This window comes from Aulonocara stuartgranti, assembly GCF_965226115.1.
Source record: "Aulonocara stuartgranti genome assembly, chromosome: 3".
NCBI lineage: Eukaryota > Metazoa > Chordata > Actinopteri > Cichliformes > Cichlidae > Aulonocara > Aulonocara stuartgranti.
In genome coordinates, this window is record NC_138941.1 from 10713794 (window position 1) to 10735727 (window position 21934).

A 21934-nucleotide genomic window follows, 5' to 3' on the forward strand; every position below is an offset into this window, starting at 1 on the left:
TTGGAAATATATGAATCCAGAGATCTGAACCAATCTTGTGATGGTTTGTTAGGGATCATCAAAAATAAGTAATTTATTTTTGGCAAGATCATCATTTTTATAGTGGCGACCCTTCCCATGAGTGATATGGGTAAAGATTTCCATCAAGTCAGATCGCCTTCTACTTTCTTTAGAAGTGGGATGTGGTTTAGTTTAGTTAAGTCTGAAAGCTTAGGAGAGACATTAATACCTAAATATTTAATATTTCCGGATTGCAGTGGGGCAGAGGAAGAATTATGGAAGGAGCAGTTAATGGGGAGAACTGTAGATTTTGGCCAGTTAATTGAATAATCTGAAACTCTTGAAAACCAGTTTATTAAAGTAATTACCTCAGAGAGGTTGGTTTGTGTGTTTTGCAGAAAAAGCAACACATCATCCGCATAGAGACTGATTTTATGTTCTATGTTCTTACATGTTATGCCCTTAATTGTTGTAGCCTGTCTAAATGCTGCTGCTAGAGGTTCGATAAAAATTGCAAAAAGTGAAGGGAAGAGTGGGCATCCCTGTCTGGTGCCCCTCAGGAGACAGAAGCTGGAGGATGTCTGGTCATTTGTTCTGATACGAGCCGTTGGGGAATTGTATAATATTCTTATCCAGTTTATGAAAGAGTTTCCAAAACCAAATTTGTGTAAAGTTGCGAATAAAAATTTCCAATTAACTCTGTCAAATGCTTTTTCTGCATCTAGAGATAATATTATGGTTTCGATGTTTTTATCGTATGAGTAGTCTATTAAATTAAGTAATCTACGAGTGTTTGTTGAGGAGTGCCGACCTTTTATGAAACCAGTTTGGTCAGGATGAATTAAGAGGGGGGTCATTTTCTCTAATCTCTTTGAGAGAGCTTTGCAGATTATTTTAAGGTCTTTCAGGCCTTTAAACAAAGCTGTTGGAGCACAAGTCCCAAAGATTTATAGTTTCTCTTCATGTCTTCATTGTTCCTCCATGGAGAGATGTTCCAAGTAGCCTTGGCTCGAGACAGGCGTCCTGCAGGACTACCTACCAACTGTCCACTGTTTGCAGTCGTGGTAGAGTAATGTTGCCCACCAGTGACTGAAAACCATGGATTGGAGAAGAATGACAGAATTCAGTGACCTTGTGAGGCCATAACAGACAAATGACAGCAGTCTGTAGTGCATGAAATAAAGAATGATGATGTTATATTTGTGACTGTAGCAGGACCAAGGCTCAAAAGGTTGCAGGCGTTGTTAATTGAGCAGAAGATGGACCGCATCAAGCCCTCTTCTCGACAGCTACAGGATCACAGTCTGCAGGTTCATTTATGCAACGTTTTAGCATCGATGCGTGAAGTTAAGAGCAGACAGGGAGGTTATTTTTGCACTGGGCTGGAATGACTCAGTTTACCTGTCAAAGGCTATCACGGCTGGGAGAAAACCCTCAGCATTAGTAAAGAAGGACCACGGTGGCCTCTGGGTAGAAACACTGCAGAGTTCATGTGGATACGCTGCTGCATTAGGTCAGATAGAAATATCATAAAGCATCATTAAGTAAAAACGTTTATTAAGAACAAATGTTTAAATATTGTTAACGTGTTTCCCAGAAACATCTGTAGAGACAAAGAGCTTTCTGTTGTTGCTTCGAGGAAACAAGCTCTTCTTTTTAGTTTTGTCCTGGTATTTATTCCAGGACGGACTCATCCACTGAGCAGTGTTTGGTTTTCTTCGTTTTCCTCGTTCTGGATGCAAACTATTACAACTTAAGCTGCAATACAACAGGAAGTTACTCATATATAGTAATTTCCCAGACCATATTAAAAATCCATTAACAGGAAATACAAATGATGGGACAATGCCACAGCATGGACATTAGAACAGTTGGGAAAATTTACCTGGAAAAAGGTGAAAATGAGGCTTCATTGAACTGGAATTACAAAGACCAGGAATGTGAGATCCACCAGCCACAACTGAGGGTTTTTACACATCATATCCTCAAAGTAGAACTACAGTGATCAAAAGAATCGACTTTAATGTTATTCTTTCTTTATTTATGTCAGATTTAACCCCCCAAAAAGCTTTAATCTTTAACTAGTCTTTGGACGTAGCTACAGCACGGTCAGGTTGACAGTTTATGGGTAACATGTGGCCACCAGGCACTGTGACACACTTCCATGTTATATTACCTTGGCGTCCCGTAGGAATACAGGAGAATCATGTGAGGAATCTAAGAGTTGTTTCTTAATTCAATTCAGTTTTATTTACACAGCACCAAATCACAACAACAGTCATCTCAAGGTGCTTTATACTGTAAGGTAGCTCGTACAATAATACATACAGAGAAAAACCCAACAGTCATATGACCCCCTGTGAGCAGCACTTTGGCGACAGTGGGAAGAAAAACTCCCTTTTAACAGGAAGAAACCTCCAGCAGAACCAGGCTCAGGGAGGGGCGGGGCCATCTGCTGTGATTGGTTGAGGTGAGAGAAGGAAGACAGGATAAAGACATGCTGTGGAAGAGAGACAGATGAACCGCTGAGTGTTGTCCCGTCGAGGTGGCTCTTCTATGTTGTGCATTTATGGCACCAAACCACAAATGCAAAGGAAGAAAGGGTCGAGGCACAGCACCCAGCTGCCTGACAATATTCAGGCAACGTCCAAAGCCCCACAAAGGACCTACCCACACCCCACTGGCCCCGCCCAGATCAAGGAGCTGTCACAGCAGACAAAAATGTGAAGTCCGCACATAGTCGCCATGGCACCCACCAACCCACCACACCATCCCCCATGGAGCTACCAGGAGAGGCATACTGGCCCACTGAGGATCACAGAGGAGCAGACCCAGGGGGGCTGACAGCACAGCCCCCACCCACCAGTCCTGCAGCTTATTTTATCTTGTCAGCGTGAGCCCCACCTAAAGGGGACAGAGGGATTAGTGAGTTGCATTAGTGGGGCAGGAGAGAGTGAAGCAGGGGAGCCAATGTCACTGCGATACGACTCCTCAACACCATCCAGCCTGCCCCACCACTCATAATGAGTCCTGCTGTGCTCTGTAGCAATGATGCATTTTATGTGTGTGTGCCAGGTTAGTGCTGTGGATTCAAAGGAGCACAGTTCCACTAAACAGGAGATCAGGATAAACCCCAGTAACCAACCCTGCCCCCGCCATCACATATTCTCAATCCCAACAGAGGCCAGCCCCACAATGACATGCCACACGTGATACACAGCCAACATTACTGTTATAATTACATGTTTCCTTTATTACTTTCCTTTCAACCTATTGATTTTGCACCTTAAACTTTCTTCGGTTGCTACAAGCCACAAAGTCCTTTATGGTTTGTCTCTGTTGTGTGGAGGGCTGTTTTTAAGAGCTCAAAAATGGGTGTATCAGAGTCAAACAGGCAGCACAGTGGGAAAGTGGTTGGCACTGTTTCCTGACAGCAAGAAGGTTCTGGGTTCAAATCCAACATCTAAGCTGTTTGCATGCTCTCCCCATGTCTGGGTCCTCTCTGGGTTCTCTGGCTCCCACAGTCCAAAGACGAGCAGTTAGTGGGGTTAGGTTGATTGGTGTATGTGCCTATGAGTATGAGTGTACACGGGTGTTTCTCTGTGTTAGTGACAGTCTGACAGAAGGCTGCATCCCTCAGCCTCATGTGGGCTGTGTAGCCCCTTTACAACTGCAGTGAGAGCTCAGACCTGTTTCTGGTGGGTGGTGGACTCCTCCAGGGCTTCCCCTGATTCCCCTTCTGCCACAGAAGACTGTGGCCTCAGAAACTCATATCTGCTTTTTGCAAATGAAGCGAACCTGTTGGCTTCATCAGCAGGGGCGGATCTAGAAGGGTGGAATGATCCCTTGCCACCCCAAGTGCCACCCCAGTTTTGCATATGACAGTGTTGTTTATTAAAATAAGTTTAACAGTTTGAGCGTAGTTACAGTCAGCAGTGAATATAAATGCTAGAACTGGATATATTCCATAGTGTCCCCCCCCCTCCACATTAACAAATGGTTCAGCCCATAGCAGGACGGCTTTCTTCTTGTTTTCAGTAGCAAGCGATGCTTATGATTGTGCCAGAGCACATTTTGAACAACACCATGGGAATTTTGGATTTTACACAGGTGGGTGGATGTTACACTGTGGAAATGAAGGAAGGTGAGTGCTATTTTAAATGGTTGTAGAAAATGAAAAAACAGCAGGTGTATTGGCTGCATTTTTAGATAAATAGTTGTATCTGTTTACAAAATGTACAATTTATATTTGCATTTCAAGTTATAAACATTTACCCAACACGTCTGTGGTTTTTTTACAGTAAAAAATACTGCTAGGATTTTAGGTTCTTTGTGTGATTTCAGATCAGTAATAGTTACATTAATAGTAATAGTAATACTAATGCAGTATGTCAGTGAAAAAACAACTAAATTCAGTTGAGCTGAAAAGATACCAAACAAAGCAAGAGGAGGAAAAAATAAAATGAAACAATCTGAGGGTGAAATACAAACGTAAACTCAAAGGAGTCACAAATGTCCGGTTGTATTTCAGACCTCAGAGGGTGAATCCAACAAATCATGAAAAATGAGGTTTACATGTTTGTTCATGACAGTGCAGATTTCTGACATTTTGTGTAATTTAAGCTGCAACAATGTGACAGTTTTCTAACAAAAACAGTGAAACTTAAGTTAGACTTGTGTTTGTAAATGAAGCGCCCCATGTTGTGTAGCTTTCTGGAGTTTATACTTATTGGGCTACATATGTATTTAATATACAGGCTGTACAGTACATAACATCAAAACTCACATGTTTCATGTAACTAAAGTGTGTAATCATGTGGGTACAGACAATAATTAAGTTATAGACTATATTTATATGAAAAACGTGCATACTTACTGCATTTGAATCATTTTAACCATATGTAACCACCTGCATATGTGTTTGGGGGGAAAAGGCTTTGATTTTGCCACCCTAAGAAAATTTCTCTAGAGCCTCCCCTGACCATTTCACAGGATTTGCATTTAAAGATGCAACAAGACTAAAATGGTTAGGGTCAGGAGGTCAAAGGTCAGAGCTCCTGTGGGTCTGAGGGCGGCCTCACGCTGGAGAAGGATGAAGGAGTCTGACCTGAGCCAGTGTTTGACATGAACACATCAGCACTGCTGTCAGTGAGCCTAACGACAGCCGTTAGCATCATTTCAGTGTTTCAGTCATAAAAACACTTCCTGTCACTGTGGTGGTTACAGTGACATCATGCAGTTTGTGCTTTGACCTCCAGAGGGCGACAAATCAGCACAGACAGAGAGCTCCATTCAAACTTTGCTGCCATCAGGAATAATTCTTCAAATATAATCATCAGTGTTTGAGCAGTTATGATATCAGGGACAATCTAGACATGTGTGACAATACTGAACATGTCACATGACACACCTCAAACATCATGTGATCCACTCTCAGTCTGCACTTTCATTCATGACTTCAACAGGTTGAAATGAGCTTTGAAGAAACATCAGTTCAGTGCTGAAATATTTAAACGCTGCAGGAAGAACAACAACAAATTGATGACGGATGTTTGTGCTTCAAACAGGAAAACCAGCAGAAATAAATCACAGCCTGCCAGAGGTTTGGAGTTTCCGAGGTGCAACTGAACGCAGCACAGTGTTCCAATGCTCCTGATTGTCCTCAAACGTCTCTTTGGGTGTTTCCTTCCTGCTCAAAGTTTACGTTCACTTCCTGAACTTCGTGGAGTGGAGCTTGTTGTTGGTGTGTGAAGAAACTGTAAGTTTGCTTTGTTTCCTCCTTTAACAGTTTGTCTTTAGGAACTTTACTGTTTGTTCAGCTCGTGTTTGATTTCTTCACACAACAAACTGTGTGTGTTTGTATTTCCGGTCTCTCTATTAAAGTCAGTGTGTAATGTTTCCTGGCTAACATCAGCTGTGTGCAGCTTAGTTCAGCACAAATCTGCCGCTCCATAGTTCACGGTAACGGACTCACAGCTGGACCAACGAGGCCGAGTGTGTCCGCCACTCTGAGCTACGTTCGTGTTTGTGTACTTGTAGTTTGTACTTTGAGTTCACTCAGAGCCCACAGAGGACGCAGCGTACGTGATGACGTCACAGCCCTTTACCTCCTTTACTGTCACTGTGATTAATATTTACACACGAGACACCTGACAGCATGTTAATGCTAAGCTAACACTATGCTAACACTAAGCTAGCCAAGAACCCAGAGTGAGTTAAAGCTGAGTAAACACTGACCCCAGACCAGCACCGTGATAAAGTGAGCTGCTGCTGCTGAACTTGAACAGGTAACAAAGTGATGAGCAGTCAGGCTGCAGGTTTCTACCTGTTCATGTTTCTACAGTAGAATCACTTTGAAGTGTCTTTGTGCTGTTTCATCTTTGATTTGTGTTCATAAACACTCAGAGAAACATCACGTGACCTCATCAGGATCTGTGTTGGTGTGTGGGGCTGTACCTCAGCTTCATGTTGTTACATGCTCATTTGTTCATTTTACACAGTAACATCAAAGTAATGTTATGAGGAGTAATGAAGTAACGTACTCCATTACTTTTAATTAAAGTGTTCTGTGTAATATGTGTAATAATGACTGTTTTGAGTAATGACCAACACTGATCACAACAAAGAGGAAATGCCTCCAACATGCACAAACATTTGAGCCACAACATGCAGTTAATGTGCACAAATGTCTTTGATATGCTGCTCAGTGATGGTGGTGACTGTCAGAGCAGAGCTACTGAGAATCAATAAGTAATATCAATGATGGGATCAGAATCACTAAATTCTTCTCATCCCTGTCAGTATCATACATGTGCTGTATAATGTGATAAATGTAGAGGTGCTGGCTGTTCTCTCACTCTGCTGTTTAGCTGTAAAGGACGCCTCCCTGCCTTTGTCTCATTCATGACCTTTAATAGTCTCTTCTAACATGCAGAGATCTGTATGATCTGTTTCATAGAGTCTAACCAGCCTGTACAGGTAACAACAACAGTCACTGCATCACTGACACACAAACGTCATCTCTGTCAATAACAACATTCATACATGGAATAAAAACACATCAGTGGATCATTGCTGGAGCTGATGTTTGTGCTCCTGGTGCAAAGGCTCTCAGTTTCCTCCTTGAAATAACATCAGTGGTGGGTCAGCGACATGCTTTCTTTCCCTCTCAGGTTTAAATATCTGGGACTCTCCACCGTTTGGTTTTAGAGCTGAAGAAGCTTCTCTGATGAAACGTCTTCCAGAAACTTAAAGACGTCTCTTTTCTCTCCAAGCTCCTTAGATCACATGACCTGGATGACTGAACCTACAGACATATTGACCTGGTTTCATGGTCACATGACAGGTCAGAGGTCAGTTCCTCCTGTTAATGTGAACTCACTGAGTGTTTGTGGTTTACCTCTCAGACTGACTGAAGATGATGATGGAGGAAGAGGAGGACAGAGCAGAGTCTGCAGGGTCCAGCTGTCCGTCTGTGAGGAGTGACCGGTCCAAACATCAACCTCCAGCCTTCAGTGGTGAACCTGGAGCAACGAGGTCAGAGAGCTGAACTCACTGAGTAACAGAAATAATTCTGCACTGACATTATAATCAGTGTTGACTCTGGTTGATTGTCTGACTGTGTTTGTGAGCTGAGAGGAAATGAAAATGAGTTTGTAACAAAAATCAGTTTTGTCCAGTTTTCCTGTAAAAAGCTGAACTCTAATCTAAGAGGATGTTACTGACAGGAAACAGCTGCATTATCTGCAGTCTGTGTGATCACAGCTGCTTCAATCATGTTTGTGTCTGCAGAGGTCAGAGGTCACAGTCTGCAGGGCCCAGCTGTCCGTCTGTGAGGAGTGACTGGTCCAAAGATGACCCTCCACTCTTCAGTGGTGAACCTGGAGCAACGAGGTCAGAGAGCTGTGATGACTCCTTTACATGTTTGTGTTTCCTGGATAAATATGACCTGAAACATCCTCAGATTGTTACAAAGATTCATTAAAAAGAAAACAATGAAAGAGAAAAGATCCAAATGTTCGACTTGGTCATTTGCTGTTTGAGGACAGTGATGCTCATATCTGTGGGGAAAGTGTGACCTGAGTGGGTTCATGTTTGTCTTTAAAGAACAGAGCTGCTCTGATTCTCTTTGTGTCTGATCTGTTAAACAGTCTGAGAGGTCACACAGAGACCCAGCAGCTAAAGCCTGGATCATACTGGCTGCTGTTACTCCATCAGGACAACACTGAACCACAGTGGTGTGGATGTAGTGGATAAATCCCACCATACTGATGCTCAGAGTTAACCACAGGGAACAAAACCAGATGTTACCTTCAGATTGTGACCTTTGGAGTGGACGATGCAGATTTCAATAGAGAATAAATGTTGTTGTTTTTCAGCTGTGAAGAAAGAATCTAATTTTCTGAACTTAAGAATTTATGATGCTGGAAACAACATGGAGACTATAACACAACATTTCCACTGTGTTCATAGAATGAATGTAAAACTGTCAGACATTCATTAAATATGCAAAATGTCTACAGAAGCATCAGAGGGTCAGACGTGAAGCACTCAGTGATTTTGATCAAATGACTCATCAGTTATTGATCTGTACTACACTGATCTACCACGTTAGTAAAGCTGGTGTTCTGGTGGTGGAGGGAGACTCGGATCATGTTCTGGTTTTGGAGCAGTGATCTGCTGATGGTTCAGTTTGATGAGCTTCTTCAAAATCATCCCTGACATCACCACTGAAAGGACGTCCATGAAAACAGACTGAAAATTACTGATATGTTCACAATCTGAGAGTTTAAAACTTGACAGACTTGATTCAGATGAAGTTATTTGAGCAGAAACTCCTGGATCTTTATCCTGTGTTGATCTAATCCTTCATGGTTCCTCCACAGAGTGGAGCAGCAGAGCTCAGAGGTTCCCAGTGGTCAGTCTGCCCAGCAGCATCAAACACAGCTGGACTCCATATTTATGGTCTGTACATGTACAACAACTACTGTTACATCTGTTCTGTTCACAGTCATCTCCATGCTGCTCTTTGTAGACCAGTGGATCGTCAGTGTGTCCAACATGGATCTGATGTTTGGCTCCATGATTTCAGTCTGATTGGCTCATTCATAAATATTCTGTTCCAGCTGCTGGAGGACAACATCATCACTTTTGTGAAGAACGAGCTGAAGAAGATCCAGAAGGTTCTGAGTCCAGATTACCCAGAATGCTTAGAGAGTCAGAGGAGCAGCAGCAGAGAGGCATTTGTGAAGATCACAGTGGACTTCCTGAGGAGAATGAAGCAGGAGGAGCTGGCTGACCGTCTGCAGAGCAGTAAGAGGATTTATGTAAAGATTTAAGCTGCTGGATAAATGAACATTTTCCAGAGATGGAAGATGGAGCAACATGTTTTAAAGATTAGTTCTTTTTGGAATTGAGTGTTTATTTTTCTTCTCATTCAGAACTTCAAGCTGCAGTTTGTCATCGTAACCTTAAATCCACCCTGAAGAAGAAGTTTCAGTGTGTGTTTGAGGGCATCGCTAAAGCAGGAAACCCAACCCTCCTGAATCAGATCTACACAGAGCTCTACATCACAGAGGGAGGGACTGCAGAGGTCAATGATGAACATGAGGTCAGACAGATTGAAACAGCATCCAGGAAACCACACAGACCAGAAACAACCATCAGACAAGAAGACATCTTTAAAGCCTCACCTGGAAGAGATGAACCAATCAGAACAGTGCTGACAAAGGGAGTGGCTGGCATTGGGAAAACAGTCTTAACACAGAAATACAGCCTGGACTGGGCTGAAGACAAAGCCAACCAGCACATCCAGTTCATATTTCCATTCACTTTCAGAGAGCTGAATGTGCTGAAAGAGGAAAAGTTCAGCTTGGTGGGACTTGTTCATCACTTCTTTACTGAAACCAAAGAAGCAGGAATCTGCAGCTTTGAAGACTTCCAGGTTGTGTTCATCTTTGATGGTCTGGATGAGTGTCGACTTCCTCTGGACTTCCACAAAACTACAATCCTAACTGACCCTAGAAAGTCCACCTCAGTGGATGTGCTGCTGATAAACCTCATCAGGGGGGAACTGCTTCCCTCTGCTCGCCTCTGGATAACCACACGACCTGCAGCAGCCAATCAGATCCCTCCCGACTGTGTTGGCATGGTGACAGAGGTCAGAGGGTTCACTGACCCACAGAAGGAGGAGTACTTCAGGAAGAGATTCAGAGATGAGGAGCAGGCCAGCAGGATCATCTCCCACATCAAGACATCACGAAGCCTCCACATCATGTGCCACATCCCAGTCTTCTGCTGGATCACTGCTACAGTTCTGGAGGATGTGCTGGAAACCAGAGAGGGAGGACAGCTGCCCAAGACCCTGACTGAGATGTACATCCACTTCCTGGTGGTTCAGGCCAAAGTGAAGAAGGTCAAGTATGATGGAGGAGCTGAGACAGATCCACACTGGAGTCCAGAGAGCAGGAAGATGATGGAGTCTCTGGGAAAACTGGCTTTTGATCAGCTGCAGAAAGGAAACCTGATCTTCTATGAATCAGACCTGACAGAGTGTGGCATCGATATCAGAGCAGCCTCAGTGTACTCAGGAGTGTTCACACAGATCTTTAAAGAGGAGAGAGGACTGTACCAGGACAAGGTGTTCTGCTTCATCCATCTGAGTGTTCAGGAGTTTCTGGCTGCTCTTCATGTCCATCTGACCTTCATCAACTCTGGACTCAATCTGCTGGAACAACAACAAACAACCTCTACATGGTCTAAACTATTTAACAAACTAAAACTTCAATCTCTCCACCAGAGTGCTGTGAACAAGGCCTTACGGAGTCCAAATGGACACCTGGACTTGTTCCTCCGCTTCCTCCTGGGTCTTTCACTGCAGACCAATCAGACTCTCCTACGAGGTCTGCTGACACAGACAGGAAGCAGCTCACTGACCAATCAGGAAACAGTTCAGTACATCAAGAAGAAGCTCAGTGAGAATCTGTCTGCAGAGAAAAGCATCAATCTGTTTCACTGTCTGAATGAACTGAATGATCGTTCTCTAGTGGAGGAGATCCAACAGTCCCTGAGATCAGGAAGTCTCTCCACAGATGAACTGTCTCCTGCTCAGTGGTCAGCTCTGGTCTTCATCTTACTGTCATCAGAAGAAGATCTGGATGTGTTTGACCTGAAGAAATACTCTGCTTCAGAGGAGGCTCTTCTGAGGCTGCTGCCAGTGGTCAAAGCCTCCAACAAAGCTCTGTGAGTACATTTGTACTCATGTCTTTACTTTTAACATCCAACTGTGTCAGTAATTTATTGCATGGTGGGTCCTGCATTAAAGAAAGCATTTGAATTACTCAGTGAATCCTGGCAGCCAGAGAAACATCCTTAGTTCCACTTTAAACTAAACTCTGCTTCGGTCTTCCACAGTGTGTTTGTTGTTTCTTTGTTGTTGTTGGCCTGCTCTCTCCTCTCACTCCAATCTGGTTGCAGCAGATGTTTGTCCCTCCCTGAACCTGCAGACTTGGGTGCAGCACCTCAGTTCATCTTCAGTCTGAAACCAGCTGTTGTAGCTATATCCCCTCAAGCACACCTTCCCTGGTCATCTCTGCTGTGGTTGCTATAAAATTTAATCTTGATTTTAAAAAAAAAAGAACAAAAAACTTCAAGTCAGACTTGATGCCATTTGTTGGCAGCATGGTGCCTGTTTGTCTTTGATGATAAACTGCAGCACAGTCTAAAGCAAACCTTCGGACTTTATTGACTTTATGCATGTATATATTCTTCCTGTTCACCTTGGACACACAACAGCTCTCTGTTTGTTGTGATTGGATCTAGAACAGCCAACATATCCTAATCTAGATGATTTCTAAGGTGGTATCTGGGAGGAAAAGTTAAAATCAGCTTGGATGGCCTGTACTGTATGATGGCCTTGGTTGCATCACATTGATAGCCATGCAGGGTGGTTCACTCCTTGGGCAAGAAGACCGAGGAGTGAGCCACCCTTGGTCAAAGCTTGGTCATTCAGCTCACTGTTTTCCCCTTGTTGGTTGATGATAGTATTTTTTTTACCTGACTTATAGTCATCATTGTCTTCAAATTAACTCACACACTGCTGACTGCTGTAGCTTACCTGGCTGAGCAGGTGACCCATGCACTGAAGGTTAGAGTCGTGACTCCAGGGCCTGGTTTGAGTCTGCCCAAGACCATTTCCTGTGTTATTCTCCTCACTTCTCCCTCCCTTCCTGTCTTCTTTGTCCTGTACAGTGAAGACAAAAGGCCTCAAGTTGTGAAAACTCTTCCCCTTCATCATCTTCCATCTCTCTCATCTAAAATCTCCAGTATTCTCTGAGTAGAGAATCTTTTCACAATCTTGAATGATAAGGATCCAAGTGGGTAAAGTTATTTATTTGTTGTGTTCCTATTTGCAGCTGGGATAGATTAAGAAAAACTATCGGCTGCCCAAATTACATCCAGTTTAGAAGACAAACATTGAGTGAAGTGTTTGTTTCATCGTCCTTCACAACTCATCAACCAGGTGTCACAAACTGCAGCAGGACAGTACAAAGCATGTCATACTGGATGGCTGCAACAACCAGAGTTTTACCTACCTTTGGTATTTCGTGACAGCATGAGCGTAATATTTACTGAACAGAGTCGTCTTCTGTAATCTTTTCAGATTCAGATTCAGAACACTGTATTTATTTTCAAGGGGCAATTAGGATACTGAGCTTTCCAACCGTACATACAATACACAAACATCACATTGGGGAGACGGGTCAGGCTAGGTAGCTGGCCGGTCAGCCGCTAGAGCAGCGACCCGGAACCGAACAGCAGAAAATGCACAACATCAGGAAAGATGAGGAGAAAAAAGAACTCCCCCCAGACTGAGCTTCAACAGGGAGATCAGTTTGAGAACAGACAAAAAAAATGACCTTAGCGCAGAGCACATGAAAACTCTTAATGCGCCATAGAAACACATGACAAGCAACAGGGATGGGTAAAAGGTGAGAGACAGCCGGTGTAGACAGCGCATCCGGGCCTGCAGCATTAGCGCTGGTCCCCTCGACCCACCGTCTGCACCGGGAGGGGATAAGCATGCTTAGGATGGGAAGGAAAGTCTAAACACCGTCTGTTATCAGGGTGAGATTTGTTCAGCTCCAGCCTTGAGACCACAGCTGGCGCTGGTATGTTAGCCGCATGAGATGATGGTGGCTTTCTTTGGTGCGAACAACTGCATGTCAATTTCACAGCTGATCTAACAGTCCGTCACTCGTCTCTCAATCTCCCGTTGGAGAGCCACGAGCTTCTCCCAGAGGTTATTGGTTTTGTGCTCAAAGAGCAAAGTCTGAAAACTCACGACCGCCATGAGCTTCTTCAAGATCTTATCCGTGCTGCGTTCAATGAGCCCATTTTGAGAACTCACGACCCGTCCCATTGTTTCAGCCTTGTGGGGGTTTGAACAGCTGATTCCGCTTTCTTTAATCTTCAATAAGCCAGGGCCAAGCCAGCTCAGATCAGCAAGAACCCTTTGCTGCTGTGAATGTCCGTGCTGCTATATTTCAGGATCAGGCTCTAAATGTACAAATGGATCTGAGAAGATTTCCAATCATGTTTCTACTAGATTTACAGTTTGTTTTCATGTCTTCTGACTCAGATGGTGGAGCAGGTGGCGCTTACAAGGAGTAAGTGCTGCTATAGAAGAAGAGTTGTGTTTTAATGAAGCTATTTAGTTAACCAATAATTGTATTGCATGCTGGCATTAAAAATGTTTCATTTGACTGATTTAATTGTTTGTTTGTTTTCTTCCAGACTGAGTGGCTGTAACCTCTCAGAGAGAAGCTGTGATGCTCTGTCCTCAGTTCTCAACTCCCAGTCCTCTAGTCTGAAAGAGCTGGACCTGAGTAACAATGACCTGCGGGATTCAGGAGTGAAGCTTCTGTCTGCTGCACTGCAGAGTCCACATTGTACACTGGAAACTCTCAGGTCAGGATCCAAACATATCATTAAAGGATATTATTGTATAAACAACCAAGCTTTATAGAATTGGCAGGTGAACTTTTCTTTATCTTTGGATTGCTTAGGAGATTCTTAATTACTGTCTGAACATTTTTTACAGTCACATATTTTGTTTTAATGGTAAAACAGAATTATAGTTCAGTTCAATGAGCAGGTAGCTGTGAGATTCATAATAATGAGGTATATTTGTATTAAAGATGACTAAACTTGAACAGTAGCTGTGAGTTACTTTGTTTACTCATGTGTGCTGATGTTGTGAGTAATTTAAAGCTGAAGTAAACTTGTAATTAGTTTGATAGAGTTTCTGAAGTAAGTGTACTTGGAGACATTTATGTGTTTTCTAAAGTCCAGGAGCAGGAGGCTGTGTGTAGCATAGAGGAACCCAGACCTCAGCTTTGTCTCCTGGTTTCTGTTGCTGCTGTTACAGTTTCCCCTCATCGTTCCTTCAACAGTCTCCTCACTGTAACAAATCAAAGTGTTACTGTATAGATTCACGTCTGAATGTTGCCATGTGCTATTAAAACTGAAAGCGATGTTTCATACACCCACGTGGTTCAGTCACACAGTAACTGATGGTAAATAATGTTTGTGTTGAGCACATCGTACAGGTCAGCTGCTCCACACAGATCTCAGGTTTACATGCTGGAACAGTTTGTGATCATGAAGGATAAACCTCACTTCCTCTTTGTTTCATACAGATGTGACATGAACAATAACAGATTCATGAAATCCTTTTAGGAACACAAACACTATTGTAGCTGGATAATATATTTAAATGTAGGACAATGTAGGGGATCATAAACGACAGTAATAACTAACCACCACCTCACCATTTGGGTTGGTAGCTGCATGTTGACGGACAAAGTGTGGACTTTATACAAGTTTTTAAATTGTGTTGATCGGCCGCGTAAAACCAGAGTTATGATAAAATATCTGCAATGTTTGGTTTTCTTCCTGAATAGTATTGTTGTTTATAACAACGATAGTATTCAGTATTTATTGCAACAAACTTTGTTGTTTGCAAAACTCAGTAACTTTTTTGAAGAAGTAACTATATAATTAATTGCCCAACATTGGTCATTATATCCTGTATTTTGCAGACAGAGTTACAGACTCTCTCCCAGACCACAGACTCATAATACAAGTCAGAGCTTTATAAAAATAGAAAAAATAAAGTTGTGTTTTCAAAATTGGAGTTCAAGTTATTTTTACTTCCAATAGTGTTAACATGCTACAGGTCATGAACAAGGTTGTTTTTAATTTTCATTGTAAGTGGGCTAAAGAATCAGAATCAGAAAGGGGTTTATTGCCAAATGTTGAGCAGGTTTACAACATTAGGAAATTGCTGCGGTGCTTCAGTGCAAACATAGTGTCATAAATTGCGCTTAAATAGACATGAAAAAATTAAAAGTAAGAATAAGAATTAAAAGTGCTACGTAGAAAGATATGTGCATGAGATATACATGAGAATAAGAATTAGTTAATTAAAAGTAGTCTAACATAAATGTAAATGCTGTAATTTGATTACTTTAATAAACCATGTAACTTGGATGGATAAGATGCTGGCGTGACCACAGTGCACACGTCTGCTGTTGCTCACAGTGGTCCAAGGGACGCTCAGGGAGTTTGTGTGTTCGCTCAGACACATGAAACATTAGAGGGAACATTGGCGGTGACTGGCAGGGAAAAGGGGAATGATAAGACTTACTGTAAATATAATTATGTATGTATTGAAAAAGGAACAACTAAAATGTTCCAGCTGAAAAATGAAATCAGTTTCAGTTTATGAGCTCTGTTTGTTTTCTTTACAATTCCAACCTTTTATTTTGAAATGAGCTGCTCATTCCTGTTTAGAGTTGATGAGCTGATGTGGGTGAGAGGACTCAGGCAGCCTGACAGAGTTGATGTCCTGGGGCCTGTTCTTCGTACCTTGCTAAGTAAGTTAGCTGGATTTGATTGTTGACAATTTCGCGTGATCTTGGATCGTTCGGTTCCCCGAAGCTCATCCGGGACTTGCTGTCATAGCAACAGAGCCGTAAGCGTAAACCTGCTCGGGAGCAGGTTTACTTTATGTAAACAGGATTAGATCGCGGCCACGCAGGTATGTCCACTTCATTTATACGAAAGCAACAGCGATATTCCACCACTGTTTCACCATAAATAAATAACATCAATGTAACCAAAGATAATGCAGCACTTGATCCTTTTATTGATGTCACACAGATACATACAGGTCATTCCCTAAAAAAGGGAAATGTACTATTAACATTCTATTACATGTATGTGATTATTGCAGATGTAATTCATATTTCAGAGTAGTAATTGTAAATTACTTCGTGTAATCAAGATGAGAGACCACGGCTATAAAAGCGAAGGTGGATTTGGGAAGTCTGTCGCAGCCATGTCCTGTCCGTTTACGCGAGCAGCCCATTGCAGAAGGTGCAAGATTGATAAGGAGAGTCCTCAGAATTCAGCGTATATTGCGGGATAGACAGGATCCTTTAGCTCAGCGCGACAGTGTGCTCATTGAGAGATATCGATATTCCCGTGAGGGTATTATTCACTTAACCAACTTGTTGACGAGGGGGTGCAGGACCACCGCCTGTCTTTTTTTTGCTCTGCCCTTTTCTTGGTTGCTGTTATGAACAAACAAACAGATTATTTCAGGGTCTCTTTCCAAGAGACGAAAAGCAATACAAGAGATAAATATTACCATTCTGTAGAATATTCTTATATTTCACTTTTACTTGTTCCCATGTTCTAGTGGGTCCTGTTGTGGCTCTAATGTGAAAGGGGATATAATATAACATATTTTAATATAATGTAATATAATATTGGATAATATATTGTAATATAATAAATCTATAAATAAATAATAAAGTGACTGAATAGTGGTATTGTCATGCGCTTTGGGTGCCTTGGAAAACGCTATATAAACCCAATCCATTATTATTATTATTATTAAATTACTTACGAGTTTAATTTGTCAGCAACTTTCTGCCAGCCCTCTCTCCTTGCTTTTGCAGCCTTTGCAGTGTTCCCTTGCGTTTTAATTAAACTCTGAAACTCCTGAAATCCCTCACTCAAGAGTTCTTGCTCTGCTGCCGGAAAATACCGAGCGCGCCCCTTCGACATTTTCGCCGACCAATCAGAGGGTTGCCGATCAATGTTTCTACTATCGATGCGTAGCCCTTTTTACGACACCCAGTGATGTCACATTACTGCGTCCAGCTGTACTAATCGTCAACAACAGGTGTGTTCGGGGAACCGGATTAGCGAGCTCACGGTTAGCGCGATGGTTTGGTCTTGGATGTAGTAAGCGACGTACGAAGACCGGGCCCCTGGTCTTCCCTGCTTGTCCTGATATACATAAACATGAGTATCCTTGCAGGTCAGATCTCATCTGTCACACCTGTTAGTGCAGCTCTCCTCTAGATTGTAGTGCTTGTTAAACTAGGATGATTTTAGGAGCCTGGACCGCAGATCTAAGGGAAGATATGACTTGGAAAGACTAAACCAACCTATTAGAGGTGTTCGCACTAACATAGATAAATACTCAGATTTACACCTTTAGTGTCTCACAAAGGGTTGAAAAGTGAATGTGCACAGAGAGGTTGGTGGTGAGACGGGCACTTCCAGCACTGTAGATGTGTTCCAGCTCAGTGTTCATGGAAATAATCCGGAGAGCAGGATTCCTTGATGAATGTCACATCTTCTTAAAGTTATAATCCACAGGGAAAACTGTGAAACTGTCGATCTGATATCTACTCAACCAATCAGGTGTTTACATGCCCTTCACTGATCTCCAGCCCCACCTTATTATCAGTTTCTCTCTTTTACATCTGAATTATCTTCACTTCACATTTCAGTCAGTTCAGATTTCATTAGCACGTTCACTTTAGCATAATCCATTTTAATCCAAACACCTTTCTCTTTAAACTCTGTTTGTCAGTCACAGTATATCCAGTACAATCCTCTTTTTCACTGCGTCACACACATTCAGAGATCAGAGTGTCCTGTGTGTGCTCTCATTCACTCACACTCACTCTCATATGGCTGAAGTCTGTTTGTACACAGGCTGTCAGCCTGCCTGAGTTAGGCCTGTCTCTAAAATCATTATTTTATTACTTTTATTCTGATTCATCAAAGCCAAACTCAAACATATTTATATTTACTGATTATGTTCTCATCAATAATTAACAGTCAGTACATTCAGATATGAATCATAATTCAGTGTTTAACATATTATCACAGATGGACTGCACAGGAGATCTCCTTTATGAAGAAACTGTGAAAGTTTGTCCAACAGTGGGAAACATTTCAGAGAACATCTCAGAGAATATCTGTGAAGCAGAAACTAAACATAATAATAGAAGAAAAGCCAAATAATGATCCAAATCCTGCTCTGAGACTATCAGACAGTAAAGGCTGCTCACCTCTCAGACTTACTTAAAGATGCTGGTGCTGTCCACAGATCAGCTGACCTGCTGGGTCTCCATGATCAGCTTTGTTTCTTGGAGATAAAGGCTGAAGCCTTTAGAGCTTCAGTTCTCCAGAGCAGCAGGATGTCTGAGGTCCGCAGAAACACAAAAACACAGCAGCTAAAAATAATTGTTCAAAGAAAACGAGGTGGGAGCTGCTGATTCCTGAGCTTTGATACTGGATTAGCTTCAGTAGTTATTCCAATCACTGCTGTAGGAGCTACATTTAGTCACAGCTGACGGTCTTCTTTGAACAATCACAATGACTACTGTTCTAAGAAACAAGCACACAAAGAACCAATGAGAGTGTAGAACATGATAAAGAGCTCCTGTGATGGTGGCAAAGAAATGAGCAGCAGACGGCCGTCTACATGTTGTAGTGGTTTACAGTCACCAGGGGGCGCCGTCACGGCCACGCAGTCAGTGGGCTGCTCTGCTTGTGCTGTTGTTGGTGAAGCTGAAGTGAAAGCGAATGTTAAAACAATGAAAAGTGTCCACTGCAGCCTCCATCTGAGCTTGTCATGTTCTTCTTCTTTGATCCTTCGTGTTTGTGCTGAACACTACTGTCGCTCTCTTCCCTGTTCCCGCCCACTTTCTAACCAATCAGCATTGGAGCGTGCACAGCGTCGTCCACACTGAGCTTTGTTGTGAGCGCATGGACTCGTCTGCAGAACATTTGTATGGGCTCAAAATGTGGTCATAAATATTTTGTACTTGTAAATCAGGATTTGTATGTGTAAAAAGAATTTGTGTGTGCGTGAATAAAATTTGTGTGTGTGTAAAAAAGATTTGTGTGTGTGTGTGTGTAAAAAAAAAGATTTGTGTGTGTGTAAAAAAGATTTGTGTGTGCGTGAAAAAAATTTGTGTGTGTGTGTGTAAAAAAAGATTTGTGTGTGTGTAAAAAAGATTTGTGTGTGGACTTAGCCAAAAAAAACCCTGCAAGTTACAAGTACGAATTTTGACCCTATTTTTCTTCCTTTCATCTGATTGGTCAATGTCATGTCAATCACAAATGTAACTATCCAATCAGAGAACAGATGGGTTTGGCTGTCAGAGGGGCACTTTTTTGACCTGACGTTCCCGTCACAAGTGTCTTCTAAGTGAAGCTACCAGGTTCAGGTCCAGCTCTGTTTATCTGGAGCTGCAGTAAATGATCCGTCCTCACAAAGCAACACAGACACCAGATATGCAAACACAGCATCATACAACACAACCAAGAGATCCAAAGAATTATCTCTGCATTTCTGTGGCTGATGCTGCTGGAACGAAGCTGTTTGAAACCTTGTTGTTCTGCACTTTGGGACCTGAAGAGGAACCTGAACCTCTGTGCAGAGGGTTCAACTCTGAGGATTCCTGTTCAGTTTTTTTTTATTTCACACGGCAAAACTTGACAACTTTATGATAAATGTACGACTTCAATGTGAAAAATTCATTTTTTTCTCTTGTTTGTTTGAAGCTGCTTCCTGTTGGCTTCAGCTGTTTGGAGTTTCCATTTTCTAAACTTCTACATTCTGAACCTTCTTCAGCTCTGAACAGATGATGAAACACTGAATGATTTCAAGCTCACACTTTGTCTAATAAACTTACATCTTTCATTCTTTATACAGATTGTGGGACTGTGATTTGTCAGAGATCAGCTGTGATTATCTGGCAGCAGTGCTTAAGTCCAACCCCTCGTATCCCAGAGTGCTGGACCTGAGTGGAACCTACAACAACCTGCAGGATTCAGGAGTGAAGCAACTGTGTGTTCTTCTGGAGAATCCACGATGTCGATTTGAAACTCTGAGGTCAGTCACATGGTTTAGTTGTGCTGAGATGAATATGATGTGAAAGTTGTGCTGACACTGTGGATCAGTAGGCCCACACACCTCTATACAGGAAGTCTGGTTCTACTCTTTGTAGAACTTCTGATCCCTGATCCTCTGAGTCTGACTCAGTAGATAATGCAGAGTTCTGAGCTGATGTGGGTGAGAGGACTCAGGCAGCCTGACAGAGTTGATGTCCAGGTCTTCCCTGCTTGTCCTGATATACATAAACATGAGTATCCTTGCAGGTCAGATCTCATCTGTCACACCTGTTAGTGCAGCTCTCCTCTAGATTGTAGTGCTTGTAAAACTAGGATGATTTTAGGAGCCTGGACCGCAGATCTAAGGGAAGACATGACTTGGAAAGACTAAACCAACCTATTAGAGGTGTTCGCACTAACACAGATTAATACTCAGATTTACACCTTTAGTGTCTCACAAAGGGTTGAAAAGTGAATGTGCACAGAGAGGTTGGTGGTGAGACGGGCACTTCCAGCACTGTAGATGTGATCCAGATCAGTGTTCATGGAAATAATCCGGAGAGCAGGATTCCTTGATGAATGTCACATCTTCTTAAAGTTATAATCCACAGGGAAAACTGTGAAACTGTCGATCTGATATCTACTCAACCAATCAGGTGTTTACATGCCCTTCACTGATCTCCAGCCCCACCTTATTATCAGTTTCTCTCTTTTACATCTGAATTATCTTCACTTCACATTTCAGTCAGTTCAGATTTCATTAGCACGTTCACTTTAGCATAATCCATTTTAATCCAAACACCTTTCTCTTTAAACTCTGTTTGTCAGTCACAGTATATCCAGTACAATCCTCTTTTTCACTGCGTCACACACATTCAGAGATCAGAGTGTCCTGTGTGTGCTCTCATTCACTCACACTCACTCTCATATGGCTGAAGTCTGTTTGTACACAGGCTAATCTGGGACTCTTCAACATTTGACCCTAGAAATAAAGAAGCTTCTTGGATGAGAGGTGAAAGGCGAAACGACTTCAAGAAACTTAAAGATGTCCAGATGCCTTTTTTTCTAAGCTCTTTAGATAACTGCGAACCTTCACAAACACCTCATCAGTGGGACTCTCAGAGCTACCAGCCCTTTGCTACAATCACAAAGCTCTTCGTTGAAATCAATGATATCAAAGCTGGAATCAAGCTATAGCCATATACACTGGTAAAGACTTCGTATCTCGAAATAATATACTGAAGTGGCAATGCAGAAATTGAAAATAGGCGGACGTGCTACCTATGCTATTAGTAGAATGGACATTGGCCTGCTGGCTAAGGAAGGCCCTGTCTCACATAGAGGTGAGAGAGGCCCCCCTCGAAGCCCCCTCTTTTATCGGGGCTTACTTAGGGTCATATCGGGGACCCCACAGTTGGAAGTCTTTTTTTTTTTCTTTTATTTTTCTTTGACCAAATAAAGCTTATTTCTGTAGCTGTTGTTTTATACAGCTTTAATGTTAATATTAACATTTGCTTATGTATGTTCAGGGAGTGGTCTGATGGTACATGTCGTTGTTACATTAATAATATTCAAATAGTAAGGGTATGCTTAAAGATAAGGTAAAAATCATATCATATAATGTAAATGGCCTGTCGAATCCAATTAAACGTAATAAAATTTTAAC

General features: G+C 42.2%; 3 protein-coding genes across 4 annotated transcripts in view; 2 read left to right on the plus strand and 1 right to left on the minus strand.

Annotated features, from left to right (window-relative positions):
- The window catches only part of LOC309702186 (protein NLRC3-like), a 374484-nt gene that overhangs the window by 81426 nt on the left and 271124 nt on the right, over positions 1-21934 (plus strand). The window contains exon 1 of one of the 2 annotated variants that reach the window (XM_082526674.1): positions 5723-5762. The exons of the other annotated variant lie outside the window; for it this stretch is intronic. The gene's annotated coding sequence lies outside the window, so the exon portion shown is untranslated. Of the gene's footprint in view, positions 1-5722; positions 5763-21934 lie in introns of those variants that run through there. 2 annotated transcript variants of the gene reach the window in all.
- Positions 1-21934, plus strand: part of LOC309702174 (NACHT, LRR and PYD domains-containing protein 3-like) — a 126514-nt gene that overhangs the window by 79891 nt on the left and 24689 nt on the right. The window contains exons 4-8 of the mRNA XM_082526646.1: positions 7792-7893; positions 8886-8964; positions 9126-9312; positions 9441-11241; positions 20090-20269. Of these exons, the coding sequence (XP_082382772.1) occupies positions 7792-7893; positions 8886-8964; positions 9126-9312; positions 9441-11241; positions 20090-20269 (2349 nt within the window). The remainder of the gene's footprint in view (positions 1-7791; positions 7894-8885; positions 8965-9125; positions 9313-9440; positions 11242-20089; positions 20270-21934) is intronic.
- LOC309702377 (uncharacterized protein) overlaps positions 1-21934 on the minus strand; it is a 202004-nt gene that overhangs the window by 32270 nt on the left and 147800 nt on the right. The window lies entirely within an intron of this gene.